The 27,350-nt window shown below is 41.4% G+C and overlaps 1 protein-coding gene across 2 annotated transcripts in view; it reads left to right on the top strand.

The window, feature by feature from the left end:
- Positions 1 to 7,310: 7,310 nt before the first annotated feature.
- PCSK1 (proprotein convertase subtilisin/kexin type 1) overlaps positions 7,311 to 27,350 on the top strand; it is a 56,166-nt gene continuing 36,126 nt past the window's right edge. For both annotated transcript variants that reach the window (XM_042448323.1, XM_042448324.1), the window contains exons 1-4: positions 7,311 to 7,608; positions 15,499 to 15,603; positions 21,806 to 21,916; positions 26,940 to 27,086. In XM_042448323.1, coding sequence (XP_042304257.1) covers positions 7,420 to 7,608; positions 15,499 to 15,603; positions 21,806 to 21,916; positions 26,940 to 27,086 — 552 coding nt within the window. In that variant the 5' untranslated portion in view covers positions 7,311 to 7,419. The remainder of the gene's footprint in view (positions 7,609 to 15,498; positions 15,604 to 21,805; positions 21,917 to 26,939; positions 27,087 to 27,350) is intronic.

Here is a 27,350-nt window from a genome sequence, read left to right on the forward strand (position 1 = left end):
TCCAGTTTCTCCACATCCTTTTTGAATTGTGGTGCCCAAAACTGGACTCAGTATTCCAGGTAGGGCCTGACCAGAGCAGAATATAGTGGCACTATTACTTCCCTTGATCTAGACACTATACTTCTATTGATGCAGCCTAAAATTGCATTGGCCTTTTTAGCTGCCGCATCACACTGTTGACTCATGTTCAACTTGTGGTCTACTTGGACTCCTAGATCCCTGTCACATGTATTTGCAGCTGTCTCTGTCCAATGGCCATCTGTAGCATGGTGTGAAGCAACAGCCCCTGGTGGCGCAGTGGTTAAATACCTGTACTGCAGCCACTCACTCATAAACCACAAGGTTGTGAGTTCAACACCAGCCAAGGGCTCCAGGTTGATGCAGCCTTTCATCCTTCCATAGGTCTCTAAAATGAGTACTCAGCTTGTTGGGGGCAATTAACTTACATTTTGTTATCTGCTTAGGGAGTGCTTAAGTGCACTGATATGCAATATAGAAATGTATTTGCTATTGCTGTTGCAATTGGGGTTCTCCTCTGGTCCTTAAGGGTAACCGAGAGGGTCTCACTCCTTTCTCCATGACACCATTCTTTGATGGTTTTCTGTTCCCAACTCACTTGGCATGATGAGCTACTAGCAGCAAAAACTTTCAGCACACAGAAAAAATACAATATTCATCTTCAGTTGTTGTTTCCTTTTCCCAGAACCAGAACTCAAGACAGCTTACAAAAATTAAAACATATACAGACAAAAGTACATATCATTAAAACATGCAAAGAATGTAAAATATATGCATGCTATCTATTGATTTAAAAACATTTTATATTGCCGTGAGCCTTCAAGTAATTGGTTTTTTTTATGACAATTGGTTTTTTTTCTTGGCAAGATTTGTTCAGGGAGGGTTTTCCATTGCCTTCCTCTGAGACTGAGAGATTTGCTCAAGGTCAGCCAGTGGGTTTCCATGGTCTCCCAGAGTCCTAATCATACATTTAAATGATACATCATGCTGGCTCTCTCAATTTATAATATATCCATCAAAAAGGTGAAAAATAAAATCAGCACAGGATACTATTAAAAGCCATTTCTTTATAGAGAGCTTCTCCAAACCTGTTGCAATAAGGAAAAAAATACTTCCTCTGCTGCCTGAAGGGTAACAAAGAGGAAGCTACTCTAGCCTCCCTTGGAAACTGGGACTAGGGCCTGACAGCAGGCAACAAGAAGACCCTTTCCCATCAGATGTATTTCCAGCTCCAGTTGCTTGCTTTTGGTCCCATCCATGCCATATAGCTCTGCAAGACTACAGGGCAGAGCATGTTTTCCCCTTATGCTGCTAAGAAAGAGAACTGCTATTTGGTTAGATATTTCAGCCTGCAAAAATAGGGATGCCCACCCATGCACTAATGGAAGGATTTCTTTTGTAGCAGGGCACCTTTAGATACAACCATTTGTGCTGTGAGCTACAGTGTTGTTGTTTTTTTAAAATGGTTCTGTTTCTCTTCCCTTCTTTGGAGGGTGCCTCACTGCAATGCAAACTCTCCCAGCAATAGCTGATGCACATACCAGACTGCAAAGTTCTGATCATAATGAGGAACACAATCCTTGCCCACTTTCTTCGGAGAATGGAACTGAGAAGTCAGTGTTTATAAAAATAGCAGCAGCCATATGTTCCTCCTGAGGAGGTGATGCCATCAACCCATCCGCCAAACATATCTCAGTTTAGTTCTAATCTAAGCAATTAAAAAGGAAAACAAAGAGGAGATCCTGTCGTTCTGTTCACATTTGTATGTAAAATGTACCTTTTGTCAAATGAACTGAAAATGCATCACCCAAGCCAGATGCAACTACACTTGTCTCTCCATATTCGCTAGGGTTAGGGGCAGAAGACCCCCATGAATATGGAAAAACTGCAAATAACAAAAACACCACGTTTTTAATGAGAGGACACCTCTCTAGGTATCTCTGGATCCTCCAGTGCAACTCTGTGGTTGATGTCTGACAGACACTGACCATAGAACTGCCCTGGAGGACTACAAAGGCCTAGTAGAGCATTCTCTCTTTAACTTTTGTTAAAGTTGACCATAGAGTTGCGCTGGAGGACCTAGATATTCCTAGAGAGAACATATTAATCAAATCCGTGAATAATCAAATCCGCAAATATCAAAGCCGCAAATATGGAGGGATGACTGTAGATGCATCACTGAGAAGCCATGATCAGGATCTCTTTGGTGGTGTGTTTTTTTTAAAGTAGAGATGGATAATACTTGGCCCTTCAGATTTCATTGGGTTGCAACTCCTATGATCCCTCATCCTCAGGTGCTCTGGCACCATTTATGGAAGCTGCAACCCAACAGCAGAGGTTCACAAATTTCCCAACTCTGTTTTAAAGGTTAATGGAGGGGGTGGTGGTAAACTGGGATCAATGGGACAGAAGAAGGTGAGTTAGCCCTTTCCCCCTGCATTGCTTTCTGAATGAAAATCATCTTCTTCCCCCTCAAAATAGCTATTTGTCCAATGAAAGATACTATCTCTTATCAGAAATGTTGCTTGCTTTCCATATTTCAGTGCTGAAAGGAAAAAAGTATTCATCAACCACTGGTGTTCATAGATACCATGTCACACTGTAGCTATCAATAGTTTTCTTCATATAGTTGCATGTTTATCCTGAAAATGCAAGACCATATCCTTTGTTTAGTAGGTCCTTCCTCTTCTCAAAGTAGTCTGTCAGGATCATAGGGGAAGGAAGACCCTCCTATTACATCCACTTTATTACCATCTCTAGTTTATAGCAATACTGATTAGCATTTGACCTCCTCTGCAATTTGAAAGGGCATAAGCTTTGTAAAGTTGATACAGCATACAGTAGGGATGGGGAACATGCTACTTCTCCAGATGCATTTAGACTCCCACCATCATCCCCCATTGTCTATGTTGTGTATAAGGCTTCTAGAAGTAAAGGTCCTTTGGTGGTCTACATCTTCCCCACCCTTGACCAATCAGAACAATATGTAGGAGAACAATCTATAATTGGATAGAAAACCATGTGCAAAGAGTTGTTGTCAATGGCTACACTTCAGACTGGAAAAAGAACTCAAGTGGAGTGCCTTGGGGTTCTATCCCTATTACTCTTCAATACTTTTATTAGTGAGTTAGATGGTAGTGTGGTATCTGTATCAAGTTTGCGGATGACATAAAACTGGAAGGGGTGGCTAAAACATTGGAAGATAGGGACTTAATTCAAAGGGACCTAGATAAATTAGATCTAGATAATAAACTGAAACTCAATAGAGATAAATGGAAAATTCTACATTTACCACAAAACTCAACTGCACAGGTATAGGATGGAGGTACATGGCTCAGCAGTATTACATATGAAAAGGACCTTGGGATTATTGTTGATCATAAGTTGGACATGAGCTAACAGTGAGATGCTGCAGCAAAGAAGGCAAATGTTATCTTACTCTGCATTAATAGAAGCATGGTTTCCAAGTCAAGGAAACTAATAGTCCCACTATATTCTGTTCTGGGCAGGCTTCATCTCGAGTACTGCATTCAGTTCAGGGGACCTCATTTTAAGATGGATAGACAAGTTGGAGTAGGTCCAGAGAAGGGCAGCAAGATTGGTAAGAGATATGGAAAACAAAACATGTGAGGAAAATTTAAAGGAGTTAGGCTTGGTGAAGAGAAGACAGAGAGATTACATGATTCCATTTTTTAAATACTGTAGCTCTCAAGGCCTGCTGCAACAAGAAAGGTACAGACCTCTTCTCTGCTGCCCCAGTGATAGGACCAGGTCTAATAGTTTGAAGTTAGATTTCAGCTCAGTATTACAGTGGCCCCTTGTTATCCGCTGGGGTTTGATTCCAGGAATCCCCATGAATAACAAAATCCATGTATGCTCAAGTCTCATTAAATACAATGGCATAGCAAAATGGTGTCCCTTATATAAAATGGGAAAATCAAGGTTTGATACTTGAAATGTATCCTTTTTAAAAAAAATATTTTCAAGCCGTGGATGCTTGAATCCGTGTATAAAAATTCCATGGATAAGGAGGGCCAAGTGTATAAGGATCTTCTTGACAGTAAGAGAAGTTCAGCAATGGAACCAACTTCCTAGAAAAGTGGTGGAGTCTCCTTCTCTGGCTGTCTTTAAAAAGAGGCTGAACCTGTTGGGGATGCTTTATCTGGAGATCCTGCCAATGCCCATGCAGCCCCTTGCTACTGTTTGATCCTATAAAATGGAATAGTTAAAATCTCGATATTGACTTGCAAACCATGCATTCTTTAAGAAGTAATTTGGCTGGAACAGCAGGTCAGGCGCTGCCTTCATGCATTTAGCTAAGCGAGCTGCAATCCATGAAAATAAATGCCAAACAAAAATGGCTGGTAAACATGCAGGGGTAGCTGTCTTAGCCATTTAATAAATTAAATAATAATTGAATACCTTTTTTGGCCAACCAAAACGTTTTTCTCCTGTTTGGTTTGTAACATCTTGCCTGACGAAGAAGTCAGTGGAGCTTTGAAAGCTTGCCACAAGTCTATTGTGCATTTCACTTGGCGAAATGTTTGATAGTTTGTTTGTTTTTAAATGGCTGGCGTTTAAGGTATCAAGGTAGTCTTGTCCTTAAAGTCAAGCCTGAAATCCTGAGATTCTGGGGCTAAATTGACAGGGGAGATTAGCAGAGACACAGCCAGAATAATTCAGCGGTGACTCTGAAATACAGGCTGCCAGAATATAAAGTTCATAACTCCCCTGCTCAATTCCTCCCATCTATCTAAAGATGTAGAATTCAAGATTCAGCCATGTTAGTCTATAAAATCAGTAGTGAGAGAGATCTTGTAGCACCTTTGAGACAACTTAAAGAAAGAAGTTGGCAACATATGTTATGCATCTGAGGAAGTAGACTTTAGGAGTTTATTACATAGGGTTTATCCTGTGCAGAAATGGGATTTAAAATGGGAAAATCCCACAACAGTGGGACCATTTTCACACAAAATCATGCAATAATGCACACAAGAAAGTGGACAAATCCCACATTTTCACATGACATTGGGGGCATTGAGCATTAATCTGGCACTAACCCACCCAGAAAGTGGAGTAAAATTGACTGCTTTTTACTTTTGGGATTCTCCTGAAAGTAAAAAGTGGCCAATTTTGTCTATTTTCTGTGTGGGCTGTTTTCGCATCCATGCTCAGTACACCTGATGAGTCTGAAAACGATTCCACTTTTGTGGGATTTGTTCTGGGATTTCTGCGTGGGATTTAGGCCCTTAGCCTCCTATGTGATTAAACTCCTATCAAAGCTCCTGCTGCCAACTTCTTTCTGTAGTTAGTTTCAACAGGGCTACAAGACCTCTCTTGTCTAAAGATGGTGAGGGTCCTCTTTTCTGTTGGTTTTTGTTTTTCCCTCCTAAGTTTTTAGCCTAGAAAGATTCTGCCTGGTTTGATATCATTGCCAGGGTTGAAGGGCAAAGAAGCTCCAGCTGAAGATGTGGGTTTCTTCCACCCCCATTTCTTCCTCCCCTTTTGACTCAGTGCAGACAATGCAACCTCATCGTGTGCCTGGAGATATCACCCCCCCTTTTTTGGTCTCTCCCTCCCCTCCTTCCAGTTTATGGAGGATCTCTTCAGCATCCCTTTTTCCTCCCGGGGTACAAACCTTCCCAAGAAATAGCTGCATCTCCACCAGGGAAGCTGGACTGGCAACCACTGTCTCCCCCCCCCCCCCCCATCCCCACTCCATATATGAGAGAGAGAGAGAGAGAGAGAGAGAGAGATCTGGCAGCCTTTCAAAAGGCAATCCCTCTGCTTCCTTCCTTGCCACCCCAAAAGGTCTTAAGAGGCTCTTGACAGCCGGAGCTTCAGAAAAAGGATTGACACCGGATTAGGAAGCCCTGCCAAGGGTCTGGTAATTTAAGTCTCCATCCCTTTGTGGGGAGGGAAAAAAGACTGAGTCCAATGTGGAGTGCGGGGGGGGGGGGGGGGAGCCCCATTTCTTAGCAGAGAAACCAGCCAAGGGCGCTTTACAGAGAAAGACAGCTCGACAGATAGCTAGCTAGCTAGCTAGATAGATAGATAGATAGATAGATTGATTATTGGTAGGTAGGTAGGTAGATGATAGGTTGGGAGATAGAGAGACAGACAGACAGACAGACAGACAGATAGATAGATAGATAGATGATGGATAGATAGATATGATGGATAGATAGATAGATAGGTAGGTAGGGAGATGGTAAGTACATAGATGGATTCATAGATACATTGAAATAAATAAATAGATGATGATAGATAGATAGACAGGATAGATAGATAGACAGATAGCGAGAGAGAGAGATGATAGAGAGATGACTGGTAGATAGATGGGTACATAAATAGATGTTGGATAGATAGATTGATATATAGGTAGATGATAGATAGATAGATAGATAGATAGATAGATAGATAGATAGATAGATGGAGCTTGATGGCTGCCACATAGCTAGAAGAGGCAGACTCTGAGGAGGCGGCGAGTGAGATGGCTTGGAGCCTGCCTGCCTGCCTGCCTTCCACCTTGGACAGCTCCTGGCTGTGTCTGGGGAGCTCCCCCTCCTCCTCCCCCTCCTTCCCTGGGCTGCTCCTGGGGCTCCTCTTGGCCAAGGCCCCCTGGGCCCCTCCCTCCCTGCCTCCTTTCCCCAGAGACCAGGGAGCAGCAGCCCCCGCCAGGATCCGAGGGGGCCTCTGACGTCAGGGCTGGGCTTTCGTCGTCGTCGTCGTCCTCTGACGTGGGAGCCCCTCCCCTCTGGCTGCTGGGCTCCGACTGGGGGCAGCAGAGGACCCGGCAGCGGCAGCAGCAGCAGCAGCAGCAGGAGCCCCGCAGCAGAGCCCTCCTTTGCTTCGGGTCTCAGGGAGCCTCCCTCCTTCTCTGGCCTTTGACTCGCGGGAAGGGACCCTCCGCTCCTGCCTCCCTCAAAGGAAAGGAGACCAGCCCCGCTGGCCCCAGCTGAGCTCCTCTGGAAAGTTGCGCTTCTTGTTGCTCTTGCTGTTATTACTATTCCTCCTCCTCCTCCTTTTCCTGCTGCCTGCCTGCCTTCTTGCTTCCCCCTTCCTTCCTTCCTTCCTTCCTTCCTTCCTTCCTTCCTTCCTCTCTCTTTTTTCTTCCTTCCTTCGTTTCTCATTCTCTCTCCCTTCCTTCCTTCCTTTTCATCTGTTTCTCTCTCCCATCCCATCCCTTCCTTTCCTTTCCTTCCTCTTTCCCTTCCTTCTTCCTTCCTTCCTTTCTGTCTCTTTTCTTCCTTCCTTCCTTCCTTCTTTCTTTCTCTTCCTTCCTTCCCCTCTCCCACTTTTCCTTCTTCCTTCCTTCCTCTGTTTCTCTCTCCCTCCATCCCCTTCCTTCTTTCCTTCCTACCTTCCTTCCTCTCTCTCCCTTCCCCTTTCCCTGCCCCAATGGCCGGGGCCCGGGGCCCTTTGCTGCTGCTGCTGTTGCCCCTCTTGCCCTGGGCTTGGCTGGGGCTGGGGCCAAGGGGCGCTGAGGCGGAGCGGCAGTTTGTGAACGAATGGGCAGCGGAGATCCCCGGGGGGCCCCAGGCAGCCCAAGCCATCGCCCGTGAGCTGGACTACGCCCTCCTCGGGCAGGTAAGCCCCCGCTCCTCGCCCTCCTTCAGGAGGATGCAAATACGGGACTAGGGCCAGCCTGGGAGATTATCAGACAAGGGAAATTGGACGTATAATCCAATGGCAATCTGAACACAATCATGGGGTTTCACATTATTGCGTGATAGACTACCACACGCAATTTCACTCAATGGCAAGCTATTTTCGGGCAATGGGAAGTCCATTCGAATGCAATTTGAATTCACATATATTTGCTGAACTAGCAAATTCACATGAATGCATTCAGGCCCCACTTTCTTTTCATTCGAAATTAAGAGAAATTCCTCCCGTGTGATAAACTCCCTGGTCATGACTCTTCCGGAGAGCTGGATTTGAATCCAGACTCAACCCTGAAGCTCACTGGGCAACTCTGGGCATGCCACACTCTCTCAGCCTCAGAGAGTGGCCCTGGCAGACCTTTCTTTCTGAAGACCTTCCCCCAGAAAACCCTGGGACAGGTTCCCCTTAGGGTCACCAGAAGTCAGCAGCAATGCCAAGGTGGCCCACAACTACCTGCAAATCAATAAGAGATGTAGTTGGCAGGAGGAACAAGGGGCAGAGAGCTGTATTTGCCCCCTGCTTGGTTCTGGCTCTGTGAGGGAGTTACAGAGATCCTCTCAGGTATGGGGCTTCCTATGGCCCTTAGGCCATGCCTCCCCAGAGATTGTGGGTCTGTGGTTGTTGCCTCTTTTGAAAGGATGGGGCTCCCAAACTCAGGAAGGCAAGTTTTTGGTGGGTTTTTCAGGCTATCTGGCCATGTTTAAGAAGAGTTTGTTTCTGACGTTTCACCATCATTTGTGGCTGGCATCTTTAGAGAATACTGGCATGAAAGAGAGTGGGGTATATATATATACTGTGTGATCCTGGGTGAGGAGTGATTTCCAAGTTAATCTCTCTATTGTTCTGTTGTTGAATGGCAAGGCCATCAGGAAGGCAACTTGTTTCTCTTGACAGCAAATGGAGTTTCTTTGAGGGAGTCTCCAGAGAGTTCCTGAGCACCTTCCAGCCCTATTCCTCTCAAGAGATTCTTGGTGCCTGGTTCCCACTCCATCCCCACCAACTTCCCTGTTGCCTTGAACATGGCAGCATTTCAGTCAAGAGGTGGCTGGGTGCTAAGCTTCTCGAAAGGTGGCACCTTCCCCATTGAGCTCTGCGCTCTTTGGCTCTCTCAGCAACGAGCTGAAATGCAGCGGAGTGGAGCAGAACTGGCAGCAGATGTTGGAAACTGCAAGGCACGGGGCAGAGAGAAACCTGGTAGGAAGGAAGCCCCCCCCACTGGAATCCAACCTTGCTTTGCCTTTAACCCTTGTAACTCCCTCACTGCCATTGCAGAATAAGGAATACATCTAGTTAGGTCTTCGGTGCCTTTTTTTGCTTGTCAGGAGCTCAGCTTTTGAAATGTGTGACATAGCCACCTAGGGAGAGGTGCTCCTGGGCATGTGCAGAGTACCTTCTCTTCACTTCTGACAAGCCACAGATATCTGGGATTGTGATGCCGAAGGCTTTCGTGGCTGGCACCCAAAGTTTTTTGTGGGTTTTTCAGGCTATGCGGCCATGTTTTAGAAGAGTTTGTTTCTAAAACATTGCCACATAGCCTGAAAAATCCCCCCAAAAACTATATCTGGGATTTGCAGAAAGAAGTCACCCCGCAGTGGATGCCGCTTCTAGGAAGAACTGAGCCCCAGGACTGCCCTCCTATTACTGCTTCTCTTTTTTCTTTTAAAAGAAGAAATTGATAAATAGTTTTTTGTGGGTTTATTGGGCTATGTGGCCATCTTCTAAAACATGGCCACATAGCCCAAAAAAACCACAAAAAACTATGGATGCCAGCCATGAAAGCCTTTGACTTCATACATTGATAAAGTTGCACCAGCCCATAGGAATGGACCCTTCTGCCACCGCGAGAGCCCTGTTCTTTGCAGATTTTTATGCCTCTGTGTGTTGGTGAAGGTATCCAATGGATTAGGAAAAGAAAACTCCCAGATCCAAAAATTTCATTGTACTCCTTTGTGAGAAGTCCCCTCCCAACACACTTGGATTTCTTCTCTATTGCACCCCAACCACCACCACCACACCATTTTGGCATGGCATGACGTCAAGGTTGTCAGGGATGAGTAACTTGGTTTACGTAATAGCACAAGGCTTGCTTCTGTGGTCTTGTAGGGCTTGCTAACTGTATCCTGCTCTCTGACTATTGACTTTCACAGTACTGAAACTAATCTCCTATGATTTGGTTTCTAAAGAAACAGCCAAGTTGGTCCAAAGAAAAGCAGTGAGAGCTGAGAATGAAAGGGATAGATAGAGATCAAGGTCTGACACTCACTTTTTAATTATTCTCATTTTACCACAGTTGTAAGCAAACTCTGTGCTGAAAGCAAATCTCTCTCCCTCTCGCACACACAGAGACATATATGTTAAAAGTACTGACTAAAGGACAGGTTCATTGAACTGCTCTGCAAACAAACAAAAGTACTTCTTCTTCTTCTTCTTCTTCTTCTTATTATTATTATTATTATTCCGTTTAGTTATATCCCAGTACAGGGACTCAAGGCGGCTAACAAATCTATAGGATCAGAGTCTCGCTGTGCCCTGCATGCCATGAAAAGGAGATGAGCTAGTCTGTTAGACAGCAGTGGGCATTGATTAAATTTGCACTGGCATCAACTCAGAGCACCCAGCAAAGAAGCACAGATCTGGTGTATAGTGTGCTGATGAATACACCAACTTGCACACTAGTGGTAGGCAATTCTGAATGGTTCAGCGGATATTTTCTGTCCCTGGCATTCAACAGGACTACTACCATGGAGTCCCAAAAGTTCACCCCCCAACACAGAATGCCCCCCCCAAAGTGGTTGAAAGTTTTTTGGATTTTTTGAAAAAGAAGCTTTTTTTAAAAAAAAACAGTTAAATGGAAGAGGGGTGGTGCAACCTATTTTAAAGTAAAGTCCATACTCTTGGAAGATGCAATTCATCTTTTTTGCTAGCAACAAAGACAGTCTCGTGGAGTATGGGGAGGATCAGGGGCTGTAAAAACTGCCTTCAGAACTAAAATTTGCCCACTGCTGTTATACACCATCCCATTGGCTTTTGCTGCATTGACACAAAAGGATTGACAGAGAAGAAGCTTGGAAGCTGGTGTTATAGGGGAGTTGTTGCCACAGATAGATAACACAGCAGGATATAAGCTTGTTTATTTGTATGAGGATGGCTCACTCTGCAGCAAAGCAGATAACACATATTTCTATGGTAAGGTTACTTATATACTTAATGAAAACATTATAAGCACTATAATATGTGTTTATGTGCCTTCAAGTCGCCTGTTGACTTATGGTAATGCCATGAGTTTCATAGGGTCCTCGTATGGCAATGCCATGAATATCATAGGGTTTTCTTAGCCAAGGAATACTCAGAGGTGGCTTTGCCAGGTTGTTCCTCTGAAATATAGCCTACAGCACATATTACCTTCCATTAAAACAGAGAACATACTTTGTGCTTGTGATCATCATGGGTCAGCATGAAAATCTGATATTGAAATCAATGAGCTCAACTCTACTTTGCAAATTTGTTAAACAAGAATATAGAGCAGCAACTTTTTGCATGTAACGTAACGGGAAGTTTACAAAGCAGTTATCCAAGCAGCAGTGTACTGGGATTTCTCAAATCGTATTTAAGAAAGTAAAATTATGTAGAAATTCACGCAGCAAATGAAGCAAATCAGAAATCTTAATTTAAAAAAGATATCATCACAACATAATTTCTATTTATTTTGTATTTCTGAATCAGTGGTGGATGTTTGCTCCTATAAGAAACCGAGCAGTGAATCCACTCTCATCCAAACTATTGCATAAAATCCCCCAAACAGAGTTGACATTTCAGTTAGCAAACCAATTCTGTGTGGTTAGAGATCTATTACCAATGTCACTATGGTGAGAGACAATTGTTGGCTCCAGCTTTTTAGTCTAGACTAAAATTTAGTTTAGACTAAATGTTAAAGTCTAAACTAAAATCCAGAATAGATCCATCTATTCACTAACATGGGAGCCATTGGTCACTACTGTGCTGAGGTCCTTTACTTAATCAAATTCAAATCAAGTAAGGATACTGATATGTTTTTTTCCTTAACACCATCTTCCCATTAAATATGCACTTTATACCAGATATTCAAATTTCCTGAGATGGTGAGCATTTCCTTAGTCTACTAGTCCCATGGGTTTAGTCATAATATAATAGATATTATAAAAATGAGCTTCTTTATTCCGTTAGTGAGCTTGTTGAGTTCTACTTTTTTGTTGTTGTTGTTCCTTTTATTTTAAATTTTATACCAAACTGGGAGGGAGGATAATGGGAATGTGTAGTACTAAATGTAATGAAGCATATTGCAATGAAACTGTATTACCCAGTTCAAAAATTATAAAAGTGGTGAGGTTGTCATTAGCAAACCATTTCTGCTTGGTTGGAAATCATGTCTTATTTGCTTCAGCAGATGCTTGTGAGATCCTTTGGGGCAGTGATAATGGCATGGATATCCATCAAGGAAGCAAGATGATTTGCTGCCTGAGGCGAAGAACAATGTGTTGTGTTCCCCTCCATTCCATGCAGTCAAATACACAGACCTGGCACTTAAATTTTACTTTACCTGGAGTCTCCTCTTCTGCACTGGTGTGCAACAGTTTAGAGGGGGCAGGACAGCCTGGATGGCAGACATAGCCCTGTCACCTGGCAGAGGGAAATACCTGCCAGGGCTGGTGGCTGGTGCTCCTCCCTAGCATCTTGCTACTGGGACATTAACCTCAGTCTGCCCAATGGTGGGATGGCCCTATTACTTACCAAGATTTATGCAGGAATAGATGAATGGAGTACTCATGTCTGAATAAGGCAACAGCTGTGGCTCTAGAAAGTTTTAGAGACACCGCAGTTGCCTTTTTCACCCCTCAGTTCCTCCACACTGTCATTTTTCTGTCCACCTCCCTCAAAAGAAAGTGATCCCTCCTGAAAGCCCGAGAGAATGGTAATCTTGTTTTTAAAAAGGAGGCAATCCCAAATGTGCTACACTATTAACACACTGTGCTAATATTTTTTCAAAACCAGGAATGTTTTTTTTTTTTTGGAGGGGGGGCATTTTAGATGGCCCACAGATGGTCCTCTGGGTAGAAAATTGGCTCAGTACCTATTGCTGCTCTAGAAGCACACAGTTCATGCCCAAATCACTGACAACTGATGCTGAGTAGAAGTTAATTTAATAGATCGTAGAATCATTGTATTATTTACTGATACTTTAAAAAATCACTGATAGTAAGAGACAATTATAGGATATAGGCAATCCAGGAGGTACTGTGAAGATTTTTTAAAAATCCATAATACTTGGATTGTTTGAATTAATCTCCGAGAGAGAATAGGCTGCCTCCAGCCTTCTTATTACCAAGCAAATACCATTTTATTCAGATAGACTTTTAGTAACTGATTGCTTGTTGAGGGATGGTCCTTCATTAGGTTGGTGTCCTACTGATGCTAAATTGCTTTCAGTTCAACTCTGCTTTAATAATATAACTGGTTCAATTGTGTTTTAATATTCTAACATTACTGTTTTTATCCATACCATTTTAGTTATATTGTTAGAAGCTGCACAACACAAGGCCAAGTTTTGGGAGAAAGAAAGGCTATAAATCAAGTAAATAACTATATTATACATATATAATTTTTACCAATACAAATTCCTGTATTGTTGAGCACAAAACCTACAAAGTAATGGAACATATGTCAATCCTACTAATTTCAAAGTGTCTACTCTAAATATAAGTGCAGATCCAATCCAGTGTAAGTTTTATTCAGAGAGCCAGCAATGTTTTGCCTTCAGGATCAGAGATTTTTCACACTAATTACCTGGGTTTGTGGCCACATCTCAGGCTCCCCCTGTTCGTTCTCACAACCACAGGAACAAAGGAGTATAAGTTTCAGAGCCCCTAAACTGCCAGCTATTAGTAATCTATAACCTATACAGCTTGAATCCAGTTAATCTGATGGACCATACTGTTCCATAGGAGTTTGCCTGGGCTTTGAGTTCTTCAGAGGAAGTCCTACCATTCCCAGAGATATATTTGGTGGTTATATGAGAGAAGGCTTTGACAATGATCACTCCCAGGTTAGCTCTCTCCCTCTTTTTCTTTCACTGCCAGATAATATCTTTTTTAAAATTCAGGCAAAATTTTGGTAGCTGATCTCTTTTCACACTACACAGTTAAATCACGTTGACAGCACTAAATGCTGTGTCAGCATTCTATGGTATTCTGAAGTTTTTAGTTTGGTGAGGGCTACAGCTCCCTAGCAAGGGCCTCTAAATAGCTCATGAAACAATAACGGTTTTCTATAAAATGGACTCATGGCAGTTACAGTGGGAACAGAATCTTATAATTGTGAAGTGTGGAAGAGAACAATTTGCTGACTACTGATGATGGAGCTTGTTAATAACTGGTTGTTGCACATTCTTCATACCATGTTTTTAAAATTTGCTATAATTGTTTTGAACTGGGCAGCTGAGTTAATTCTGTTTTAATTGTTCATCTTGTTTTGTGGTCTGAAATGTATTATTTTATTTCATAATACCATTGTGAGCCACTTTGAGGCTCATCATTGGGAGAAAAAAATATAAATCCAACAGCTAAATAGCTAAATAAATCATATACTTATATGCGAGAGGAATAAACAAAAAGAGGAAGGAAATGAGACTACAATCTGTCCTTGTTCGAGAGTAAGTCCCATCGAAATTAGTAGTACTCACTTTTGAGCAGGCATGCATAGGATTCCATGGAAAGAAAGCAAAGTGGGCAAATAAAGTTTAAACTTTGTTTTGTAAGAAGCAAGGCAAAAAATACTGTACTCTAAAAATAAATGTAGGTCATTGATCATTTACACACATACATGGGAAACGGACCTTATTTTATTCTTACTATTCTCACATCTCTCATCTCACATGTCAGGAGTTGCATTATTGCATATGCTTTTGTGATGCCATAATCTAGTAATGCAATATGTAGTAGTGATAGTATGTTTCAGGAATGTTTTAGAACTATGCTTTAGAACTCTGAGCTCAGTCCAGGTGCTGTGATAAACCAGGAAAGGAGGGAAACATGCCCAGAGTTATATGAAAGAGAGTGTCTGATTATAACAATGCAGAAATGGAGTGGTGTGAGAAAAGCAGGAGAATGTGTTTATTAATTTTAACAAATAAGAATTAAGCCTGCTTGATGTTTTAAATATGTGGTTGTAATAGTTGCTGGTCAGTTCTGACAATGAAAGTCACCAGACTGGATCAATAGTTTTCTTATTAAAGGTCTCTGAGTTTTTACTATTGTGCCTGAGTTTCTGAACTTTGCTATCCTGCTGGATCTGTCTACATTCCTGTTAGGCAAAGGCTGTTCATTTTGGCAATTGCTTTCCTTTTTGATTTAGGCTGCATCTATATTGCAGGAATAATGCAGTTTAGCACCATTTTAATTGCCATGGCTCAGTACTATGGAATACTGTGATTTGCAGTGAGTGATTTAGTCTACTCTGTCAGAGAGAGCTGATGCCACAACAAACTCCAAACTACAAATCCCAGGATCCAACAGCATTACAATAAAAGTGGTGTCAGACTGCATAATTTCTGCAGTGCACATGCAGTCAGAGAATACAGAGTATTTGAAAATATTGGTGAAGCATAGCTCTGGCCCCACAGTCCCCATGCCCCTGGTTTTGAGTGTTTCGAAGCATTACAGCTGGCAATATTCAATGCCTTTCAGTTTAAAACATTTCTAGGAAATTCTGACTGTCAGTTGCTGTTGATGGCAATTCATGAATGAGAAAATATCTTTGGAATCTTCCTGTGTTTTACAGATTGGATCACTTGAAAATCATTATCTGTTCAGACATAAAAGCCACCCGAGAAGGTCTCGAAGAAGTGCTTCTCATATTACCAAAAGGCTGTCGGATGACCATCGAGTAAGTATTGTCTTTGCAATTCCTGTAGTCCACAGTACTAACCATAGCCAGAATCCTCTGTCATGGTGTATGATATGTAACTTTATAGATACATAGCTACACAGCAGAGGAACTAAAAAGCCCTATTAGTGAATTGCAAATATGCACAACGAGACACTAGCAAGAGTGTCCCAATGCTCATTGGCAATCCCTAGCTGGTATTCCAGTGTACAATGAGATTGATGTGAAATGGGACCCTTGTGTATCAGTCCCAATGGACATCAGTCACTTTGTTGGCTCCCCTCAGACACAAAACCACTTATGAAGATGTTAAATCCCCAACCAATTTCAAGCCCACACTTCAAAGGGAATCAATCCATTGAATACAGAGGGACCTACGTCTTTGTAAATATACATAGCCTTGCACTGCTTGCCAATCCACTAAATGGCTGATCCACATGACACAAATTGATGTTGTACAGTACAATCCTCCATCATATTAAAGCAGGGGTAGGCAACCTGCGGCCCGCGGGCCGGATGCGGCCCGGCAAGGTCTTGGGACCGGCCCCAGCCCGGTCCTGCCGCCGATTGCCGCTGGAGCCTTTGGCCTATCAGGAGGAGGCGGGCAAGGGGGGGCAAGCAGCAGGCAAGGGGAGCAAGCGGCGGGCAAGGGGGGGTAATTGTCTATAGAAGCCTCCGAAACATGCATTTATATTAACATTTTTTTAAAAAATCAGCAAATTTTTTAGCTTGTCCTCCACATTTTTAAAAAGTGTCCTCCATTTAAAATTTTTGTCCTACATTTGTCCCAGTTTATTTATTTAATTAATTTTAAAACAACATTATTTAATTATTTATTTTTTGGCTTCGGCCCCCCAGTTGTCTGAGGGACAGCAACCTGGCCCCCGGCTCAAAAAGGTTGCCTACCCCTGTATTAAAGGTTTGTGTTTGAAGAAAAAAATCTCTTTAGCCTGGCCTTTTCTTTGTTTATTAGAGACATATTCCACCTTTGCTTGAAGTACTCATGGTGTTGTACATTGAAACTCATCATTTGAATCCTTAGCAGTGGTGATTGTCTCAGGATTGCCCAGAAAGCTCCATGGTGGGATGGATTTGAATCTTCCCAATTCTAGTCCACCTCACTGAACCACACTGAAACATTTTATTGGAAAAGTGGTACATAAGTACCAAATATGTCATTGTAGCACAGGGTTCAGAAGTAGGTATTCATCCAAATGTTGTACCTCAACTCAAAGCTATCTTAGCCAGCACAGCAAATGGTGAGGAATGCAGGAAGCTGTAATCTAACATTTAGAGAATGAAACAATGAACTCTGAGATACAGATTCAAATCCCTGCTCAACCATGGAAACCCACTATCTGGCAAGTCACAGTCTTTCTGCATCAGAGGACGGCAATAGCAACTTTAATCTGAATAAATCTTGCCAAGAAAACCCTGTGATAGGTTCACCATAAGTTAGAAATGACTTGAAGTCACACAACAACAAATTGTAGAGGGTTTTTGGAAACAGATGGCATTACCTTATGAAATCAAAAATAGTACAGTAATGTGAGAGGTTTGTATCCATTATTCTTTTATTGTTAACTGGACTATTTTTAATCTGTGAGTATTATGATTGTGGATAAAAGGAACATGAGTAGTATGTTGGGATAAATCCAATATTAACCCTAGATAGAGAAGACTTATGTTAGTTATGACTTAATTAGTTAGTTAGGCCCAGTACAGACAGAAGGGAAGCGCCATCATGGGGCCAAAACTAGGGCTCGGGAGAATGCAGCAACCACACGCTCCTGACCTGTAGTACATGCGGGTGGTGCAATTATTGAGCAGCACCACCCACACAGGGAACGTGTCCATGACGTATGGGTGTCTGAGCACCCAAACGTCTGTGCCAAGAAGGGGTCTCATAGGGCTGCATCACAGCCCTTAAGATGTCCTAAGGAAAAGTCACTCTAGACAGCCATGCGGTTTGGTTGCTGCGGCAACGATGTGCAGCAAAGAGGGGCAGCGTTTTGCCGCCAGCATGTACCAGGCCTCAGTTAGTTATTACAAGACCTAAGTTAGTTATGACTAAGAAATCCCATTAATTTCAATGAGTCTGAAGGACTCAGCCTGGAGTTAGCCTGATGACTCACCCTTTCTTCTTTGAAACTTTAAATCTGAAATGTGTATCTTAAGATGCTTGATATCATTGTATCTGCAATAAGAAAACTATACAGTGGCCAGAATCCTGTTGGTGACATATGCAGGCCTAGATGTGCTGTGAATGTGGAGTGACTTTTTTGTACAATGGGAAATGGACATAGTCAGTGGATGATGACAGAGTGGAGTTCTGCATATGACACCATTGGAGATGAATAATAATGTATCTACAGTACTGTGTCAGTGATCATTGAGCATTACTCACTGTGCCATGTGGTGACAGCAATGTACATTCAACACTTTTCATATGGTGAGTATTAATTAAAGGGATTGTGTAGTGCTAACATAGCATAACTGCTGGTGGGTGTTCTTATCCAACATGTTTTATGTCCTGATAAAATTTCCTAACATGCAATCATTACTTGATTTCCCTCAAAAAAACAATTGGGCATTTTTAAAATGCAGAAAGTAACATTTAAAAGATAAGGGCCACCACTTGCTTTCAGGTGACATTTATTATTCAAATTACTACTTAAGTATGAGCTTTAATTTGTAAAAGTGAAAGTTAACAAACATTCTACAATGCTCTGCACTTGAACAAGATCCCCTGTTTCAGAAGTCTGAACTAAGACATCATGAGCATACTTCAGTTGGAAGAAAAGGTGTGGATGTGAAAAGGGAAAAGAAAATATTGTCACAAATGACAAATAGTTTATAAAATAAAGGTCAAAAATGCCCTATAGTAGTTTGAAGAAAATATTCCTCGATAACCATTATACAGTGAACACAAACATTGCTTTGTTGGATAACGCTGTCTAGGCCCAAAAGCTTTCCTGAACCCCCTGGCATGCAACCTGGGACACATGTGACCAAGCTACATTGCAATGTGGTCAAGATAACAAAAGTTATTAATGAGGAAGTACATACAAGCTTGGAAGATATAATACATTGTTTTTGCCTGGCTCTAATGGGAAGGGCAAGACTCCTCTGCTTCCCCAACTCCACTCCCAGTTAACTGAATGCAAACTCCGGTGCTTTCTGCACTGCCATTTGGGACGTCCGGAGGACGTCCCATTTTAAAAAGGGGGCGTCTCTTATAGACGCCCCTGGGCCTAGTACGGACTCCGTCCGTACAAGATGGCGCCGGCCCTTCTACATGGCCGGCGCCATCTTTGCGTATCGGACGCTGAGCGTCCGTACGCGTCGCGCCGCTTGTGACATAGTGAGCGCGCCCCTGGCGACTAGCTACGTCGCAAACGCGACGGAAAAAGAAGCTCCATTTTGGAGCTTCTTTTTCGGTCCGCGCGGGAGTTGGGCCGTGTGAAGGCTCCGGCTCCCCTGCGGACCTACTGGCGGCGGCGGCAGACCACCGCAAAGCGGCGGTCTGTACCCCGCCTCCATGTGTTTGAACTCGGTTTGCAGCAACTGAAATAGGATGAAGACAAATGGGGAAAGTGGGAGGAGAAGAGAGAAATGGGGACATTTTCAAAGCAGCTGAAAAAGTGGGATGACAAAGGATTAACTATGAATGTCCCTGTCAAATTGGGATAGTTAGAGGGTATGAAGATGTAGTTCCATCCCTGTTATTGAAACAGTCTTCATCCACCAGTCTTGTCAGCTTCTGTATGTGAGATAGTGAGGCATTGTCTTGTCATTTGTTTCAGAAGCAAAATGTCTTCTGACACAGAAAAGCTAGGGGGAATTTGGCAAATCATCAGGTTCATAATCTGAGCCTGCTTTACATATGCACCAAATTTTTATTTCTGATGGCTTTGTTAGAAAATTCAGCAGCATCATTTGTTTTTTTGTGACAGCTAGTGATACACATTACATTTTCAGCGGGGATTGCCACTAGACATGGACTAGTAGCAAGTATGTCCTAAAACCACAAAACTTCTGAAACTTAGCATTTATCGGAATAAGGAATTAATATACATGAGGATTTAGTTCTAGAATGTTTGTGCTATATTTTTTGCATTTCTAGTTAAGAATTTAATATGATTTTACACAATATATGTGTGGAGTGTGATATTAAAGGATTTTCCTTTGAGATGCCCACTAAAAGGACAGGTCTTGGGCCTTTGTTACAGCATTTTGTAAACACAATTACAGGTACTGCTAATATAAAAAAGATACACCAGAGTAGAAATCAGAACATATGTTTCCTGCAGTGAAGCATGAATAGATTTCTTACGGTAAGGTTTATGCTCCCTGATTAGTCATATCTGGAAGAAGAGAAGAACAGATGGTTTCCAGCTGCATTTCAATTTGAAAAGCAAGCACTAAACTCTGGAATATGAATTCTCTGGGACTTTCCCTTTTATCTACAGGTTGGCTGGGCGGAAGAATATTTTTGAGAATGCCCAAAATTGCTTCTTTCCGTTCTTTGTATCACTGCCATTTCTGATCATTTAACAGCCAAACTATATAACACGCATGCATTCAATATATCTTGTTTTACTTTTAGAATAAACCATGATGGAAAGCTAGCTGGGTTGAGGTCATACCATGCAAAGTTGAGTGAATCAACCTTTTTCTGCTGTGCCATTGTCCCAGTGAAATTTGCCTTTACCTTCTCCTTTGCTGTTAATCTTAGGAGGAAAGCTGCTGGCCTGATCTCATCTCCTGCCCACTGTGTAACGATTATTTTTAAAATAAAAATATGACACAAGTACTGTTCTAAGCTGCTTTAGGAGGTTATCATTCTGGAATGTGTGCATGTACATATAATAATAAATAAACCATCATCATCCTCACCACCACAACTGGGTCAGAAGAACTATATTTTTCAGCAAGTCTGAATGACAACACTTGTCCTTTTTAAAAATTAGTGACTGTATGTTCAGTTACAAGAACCTGAGTTATACAAGCTACTCTCATTTTGTAAAACAAGTAATAACTTGCATCAAGACACAAAAATAATCTAACAACATAAAAGGATTCTTTCCTTAAATAGGATCTCTCAAATGTACATAAGAACAAACAAACATGCTACCGTATTTTCCGGCGTATAAGATGACTGGGCGTATAAGACGACCCCCAACTTTTCCAGTTAAAATATAGAGTTTGGGATATACTCACCGTATAAGACTACCCCTCTTCCAATGCACACCAAATACAAATTTAAAAAAAATCAGATTTGATTTCAGTACGGTAATTTTAATTCAAATGACATGCAGGTACATATCAGGAAACCTTGTTGTATACAAAGCCTGCTTGGACTGGTCAGCTCTCCCTGCCTACCCAGCCCTCCCTGTCTCCAAGACTATCAGAGCGGTAGCTGCTTTTATACGATCGTCGCATACGGTGGGAATGGGGCCATGGCCATTTTTTAGCTCCCTCCCACCATATGCGGCGACTGCAGATTCTCCAGTCCAGCTCAGAAGTTTCAGCACCTGCCCTATAATATGACACCCGGTGTATAAGATGACCCCTGACTTTTGAGAAGATTTTCCTGGGTTAAAAACTAGTCTTATACGCCAGAAAATACAGTAAATTAATTGGAGTGCAGTCCCACTGTCCCTAATGTGCTTATTGACCTAATAGTAACAGTTTTCATAATGTGACTAGTTTGCTGTCAGATGCAGTGGTGCTGTTATGTGAAGGAACATATGGGCTGTGAATAACAATTGTTTTTAGTTCAAATGCTAAATGCTAAGCTGTCATTCAAAGCATGGAGGAAAGAGAAGTAAAAATGTACCTATTTCATTGAGTCTTCTGCCATAGAAAAGATAATTTCTCTATGGGCAATTAAAAACAGGTTAAATGTACATGTGTGTGTCTTAGCAATGTCTGCGATGCACCACAGTAGTTCAATTCAATAAATGGCCCTAAATTAGTCATACTGTAGCACAATCTCCCCCTGGGTACTTTTGGATGTTTTGGATTGCAGCTCCCATCAACTTAGTCAACATTGTCAGAGATGACACAAGTAGCATAGCAAGGGTTGGAATACAAATGTAAATAAATGAGATTTTGTTCATGATAACTAAAAGCCACAAACTCCATCGGTTTGTCTCCATTCTTACTTTAGAATGTTTCCTTTCTCATTCTGTTTCAGGTATCTTGGGCAGAGCAACAGTATGAAAAGAAACGAAGTAAGCGTTCAGTATTCAAAGGCTCAGCAGAAAATCTTTTCAATGATCCAATGTGGAATCAACAATGGTATCTGGTAAGACTTTACATTTATATATCGAGGGGTCGTTCCCACTGCAGTTTGCTCTGAAGCGGGATTTGGGGACCCATTTGAAACTGCTTCCGATCCTCATTGGATCGATTCCAGGAGGAAAGAAGCAGGACAAACACAAATAACCCGGGGTTCCCTGACACTACTTTGGAAGTGTGTGTGTTTTTTTTAGAAGAATCGATTCTGAAGTGTGCCCAATACGTGGGAATGCCAGATCAGAACTAATTTTTCATATAATACAAAAACTTTTGGAAAGTATTTTCAGGTTTTGAGATTGAACATATTCCATCAGTTTTACATGTCTTCTAGACTGAATTAAAGAAGTGTGAGTTCTTCTGACATAGCTCATTGGATTTTGTTGAGGCTTCCTGGTTGTTGCCACTGCTTCTATTTGTGAATTATTTTTGGGGACTGTTTGCAGTGATTTCTTGAATCTTTACTACTGCTTTTCAAAGCTGTTTTTTAAAATGGGGATATGGCTTGATAAAGTGACCCTATCGTTTGAAGGGCAATTCCTCCCCCCCCTTCCCCCTTTTTTAAAAAAAGAAAACTCTTAAAATTATAGAAAAAATATGCAGGAGTGCCATTTCACTTATGCACTGATATTTTAATGCAGTGGTGCACTACAGTAGTACAAGTCTAAGAAAAAGGTTTTTGTTTTTTTTAAGAAAGAAGGATAAGAGAATGAGACACATTATTCTGAAATGTCTCTTGATGAGAAAGAAACCTACTTGAATGTGGGAATAAAATGATGCAGCTGGTGCTGGGAATTGCCAGAAAATCATCCAGGGCAGCAAATATGCCCACAAATATTACAACTTCCTGACATACCTGCCTGTCTGAAGGAGCCTTCTTATCTTCTATAACACTGAGTACCAATTATTGATATTTTCTCCTTCAGGTTCAGAAAAAGAAAGAACTAGTGATTTACAGGACAACCTAGTGTTGGTGTTTTTGTTTGTTTGTTTGTTTGGGTTTTTGTTTTCTGTGCATTCAAGTCATTTTCTGACTTATGGCCACCCTAAGGTGAAATTTATTATGGGATTTTCTTGGCAAGTTTCTTCAGAGGAGGTTTGCCATTGCCAATTACTGAGGCTGAGAGAGTGTGAGTTGACCAAGGTCACCCAATGGGTTTCCATGGGAGAGCAGGGATTCAAACCCTGGTCTCCACCAGCACACTACACTGGCTCTGGAACAAACCTATAGCTTAGATTAATTCTTTGAAGTGTAATTACCAAAATAAAAGCTATCGAAAAGCTGAAATCAGATATATACATGTTTGGAAGAAATCCTCATATGACTGTAGCAGAAAGATGAGGATGGGTCCCATGTCACAAGAGGAACACTTGTTCATGGCTCACTGGAGTTGACTGAATGAGATGTACTTATGGATAAAGAAAGATCAGGTTACAATTCTCAACACACTTACTGGAAACTCAATCCTGTTAAACATTGTTGGATTTACTTGAGAACAAGTGTGATAGGACTGGGCATAATCCTATTAAAGTTAAGACCTGTTAATGTAACTGCAGACAGAAAAGATTATTCATGCTGTCCCTTCAAGTTGCTTCTGACTTCTGACGATCCTAAGGTGAACCTATCACAGGGTTTTTGTGACAAGATTTGTTCAAGGGGTTTTTGCCTTTGCCTCCCCCTGGGGCTGAGAGAGTGTAACTTGCTCAAAGTCAACCAGTGGATTTCTGTAGCCAAGCAGGGATATAAATGTTGCTCTCCAGACTTGTTATCCAACACTCAAACCACTACACCACAGTGGTGTAGTGAATATGGTGAACATGGGATACACTCAAACCACTGGGATATCATGTTCCCATATACCTTCTCTGCACAGAGTTGGAAAAGACTTTTGTTTGAAAATCTAGAGAGCCTTTGCCAGTGGAGAGCAGAGATGAGGGGATAAATGCCCCTGCAGATGTTGCTGAACTAAAACTGCCCTCATTTCTCACTGTGAGCTATTCTGAGTAGGACTGATGACAGCTGAATGCCAGCTACATCCTTATATGTAGAGGATGCAGACCTAGATGGATTGATGACCTGACTTGGTATAACAAAGGTTCCTATGCACCTAAAATTCTGGTTTGAGACTTACAATAGAATGACTGGCATCACGTTAGTGACATATGGAGGCATAAATCCAATTGGCATCTGGAGAGCTATATGATCTCCATTCCTGGCTTAGATCAGTTAATTCTTCAGTTACTGGAGCTCAATGAACTTCCTCTTATAAAGTTCATAAGTTTAATACCTACTGACCCACCCATCAATTGATAGCTGGATCATTAGTTCCACCCATCAGTTTCAGCAATCTCATCCCCAGACTGCATTCATATCCATACAGTGATATTTCCAAATCATCAGGGGTTATATTGGAAGGCTGCAGTGGATTGATGGTGGAGAAATCCTGTTTGTCAGATGGAACTCCACTTGTCATCTTTTTGAGTCAGAATGATAAGTTCAAAGAAAGTATTAAATTTGTAAATCTCCTGATTTCTAAGGGGTTGTCTATTAAAGACAGCCAGTGCAATGTAGAAGTTTGAATATTGTATTAGGATTCCAGAAGAACAGGTCTGAATACCTACTGAAGCCATGGAATACTCCTTCAAGATTATGCTCTTTTAAAAACATTTCCAAAGATTTAATGGAAATACAAATCCTACAAAGAACTATATCCAAATGACTTTGGGCAAGTCACATTCTCTCAGCCTTAGAGGAAGTTAGTGGCAAAACTTCATCTTTTCAAGAAAGCCCTAGGATAATGTTGCCATAAAGTGGAGTGTCTTGAAAGCATATAACAAATGCAATGGTTACAAAAGGTAATAACAAATGGTGATTTAATGTTAGCCTTTTACAACCCAATCAGAAACAGGATGGCAAAAAGAGGTCTGCCTGATAAGCAGCTATAAAAAGGAGGAGGAGCCATTAAGAGAGGAGGAGTGTGTCAAGAACAGCAGAGAACAGTTAGAACGGCAAGAGGTGCAGATAAGAGTTTAGCCTTAATAGGATTCAGATTCCTATGTAAGGGAGGAAAGATTGGAAAAGGACAAGAAAAGTCCAGTGATATTAGAGGAGTGTGTTCTGTGGGGCATAGGTCAGTGAGGGAACCGGAACAAAGTAAATTTGTAACAACTGAAGTACTATAATATACATCAGCCAACTACCAAGCAAGATACTATCATAAATTATGCATGTAAACAAAAGCTATTTTCTTCTTGTTCACAAAGGAGTGACCTGAAATGATTTATGTATAACATCAAAACATGCTGCCAAGAATATTCAAAATGCTTAATAGTAGAGACATTTAAGTCAGTGGGCAGACCAAGGAGTAGAGAGATAGTTCTGACAGAAAAGAAGGCTCAAACTTTTTAGATTAAGACAGGAGAAGAATCCTGTGGAACCTGGTGGTTGTGACATAATTTGGTGCCAATTGGTGGGATCTGAAAGACCCAATCTGGTGGGATCCAAGAGACCCACTGTGAGGGGATCTGAAAGATCTAGTGTGAGAGATCTAAGAAATCCAGTCATCACAATACCCAACTGCTTAGCTGTCCTCAATACAAATTCAAGGTTATGCTCTTTTAGAAACATTTCCAAAGATTTAAAGGAAATACAAATCTTCATTCCTACAAATAACTATATCCAAATGAACCAATGCATCATCCTATATATGTTCAATTAATATATTAATTTTTGCAATGCGGTAGTGAGCAATAGTTGGTGTACTGTATATACTCATGTATAAGTCTAGAAATTTAGGTTGAAAATTTGACCCAAAAAACTTGAGTCGACTTATAGATGGGTCAATGTAAGTACTGTGTCTTGACTCTTATTTAAAAGAAGGATTCATCCTCTAGTGAAAAGCAAGAGTATAATCTGTCCTGGAAGCACTGACCTCCTCTATTCTCTCATCCATCCAGATTTAGAATTAAACAGTAAGAGTTATGTCTGCTGGAATTTTGTAAGTTCTTTGACATTGTTTTGCTTTGCTTCATTCCTTAGATCCTTTGCTATGTGCCCCTAAATTTTGCCCTCGACTTATCCACAGGTCATAGCAAAATCCATAATTTTGGCCCCAAAATTTTCCCTCGACTTATACATGAGGTCGACTTATAGTCGAGTATATATGGTACCTCCTCCTTCTTTGCTACATGCTAGCACTATATGGGATGACCAACAGACACCACAAAATTGCTAAACAGAGATCTATACACTGTGTACTTTTCTTACAATTCAGGTCTCCTTCACACTATATAATTATAGGACTTTGATACCACTTTAATGATTATGGCTCCACCCTATGGGATCTTGGGATTTATAGTGTCATGATATGTTTGGAATTTTCTGCCAAAGAGCTCTGTTGTCTTGTCAAAATGCAAATCCTGGAATTCCATAGGATGTAGCCATAGCTGTTATCAAAGTGCTGTAACAATATAGTATGAAAGAGACCTCAGATTTCATTTGGTATATCAGTCATTAAATGGCCCAAAGTCGGATGAAAAGGCAACACAGTAAAATATATGTAGAATTATAGCTAAGTGAGTGGTGAAGAAACGGCAGAAACCTCTACGGTGAATTTCTTTAAAGAAAATAAACAAAACCATGTTTTCAATATGCCATTGTCATCATGTAGCTTGACTCAAAGTCTAGCAGAAGAGAGGTTGCTGATCAGGGACCCAGTCAAACAAGAATGATCCTTCTTTGGTTTTGTCAAAACCTCAGCAACAGCAGCCATAAAGAGGCAAGAATCTGTGAGCAACATTTACAACATGCAAAAGTGCTTTTACTTGATAAAAGAATTGTTAAAATCAGTAGGCAATTAGCAAATGTGTGTGGTGCCATTCATTCACAGGGACTTGGGCAAAAGAGATTCCCATGGATCTTGTCCATTGCCAACAGAACAACTGGTCAACCCAGGTAGATTTTTGAAGCATATAAAACAATTTGATACTGCTGGTGTGAATAAATACATGTATTCTCTTTTATTTTTTCCTAGCAAGACACAAGAATGACTCCAACTCTGCCAAAATTGGATCTCCATGTTCTCCCAGTGTGGCAAAAAGGGATTACAGGAAAGGGGGTTGTCATAACTGTGCTTGATGATGGCTTGGAGTGGAATCACACAGACATTTATCCTAACTATGTGAGTTTGATGCTTCAGTAGCAGTCCACCAGTGATTGCTGGCCATTGATTTCCAATGCTTGCTCAGCATTAACTCTCAATGGGTGGCATTCAGATGACTATCTGACAGCCTAATCTACCTTTCTTGGCTATTGTAAATATAAATGTGAGATAAACTTATGAGGTCCCTGCATTAAAGTCAGGAGGATATAAATATGGCAAATAAGCCAATAAATTATTATTATTATTATTATTATTATTATTATTATTATTATTATTATTATT

This window comes from Sceloporus undulatus, chromosome 2 (genome assembly GCF_019175285.1).
Source record: "Sceloporus undulatus isolate JIND9_A2432 ecotype Alabama chromosome 2, SceUnd_v1.1, whole genome shotgun sequence".
In the NCBI taxonomy this organism is placed as follows: Eukaryota; Metazoa; Chordata; class Lepidosauria; order Squamata; family Phrynosomatidae; genus Sceloporus; species Sceloporus undulatus.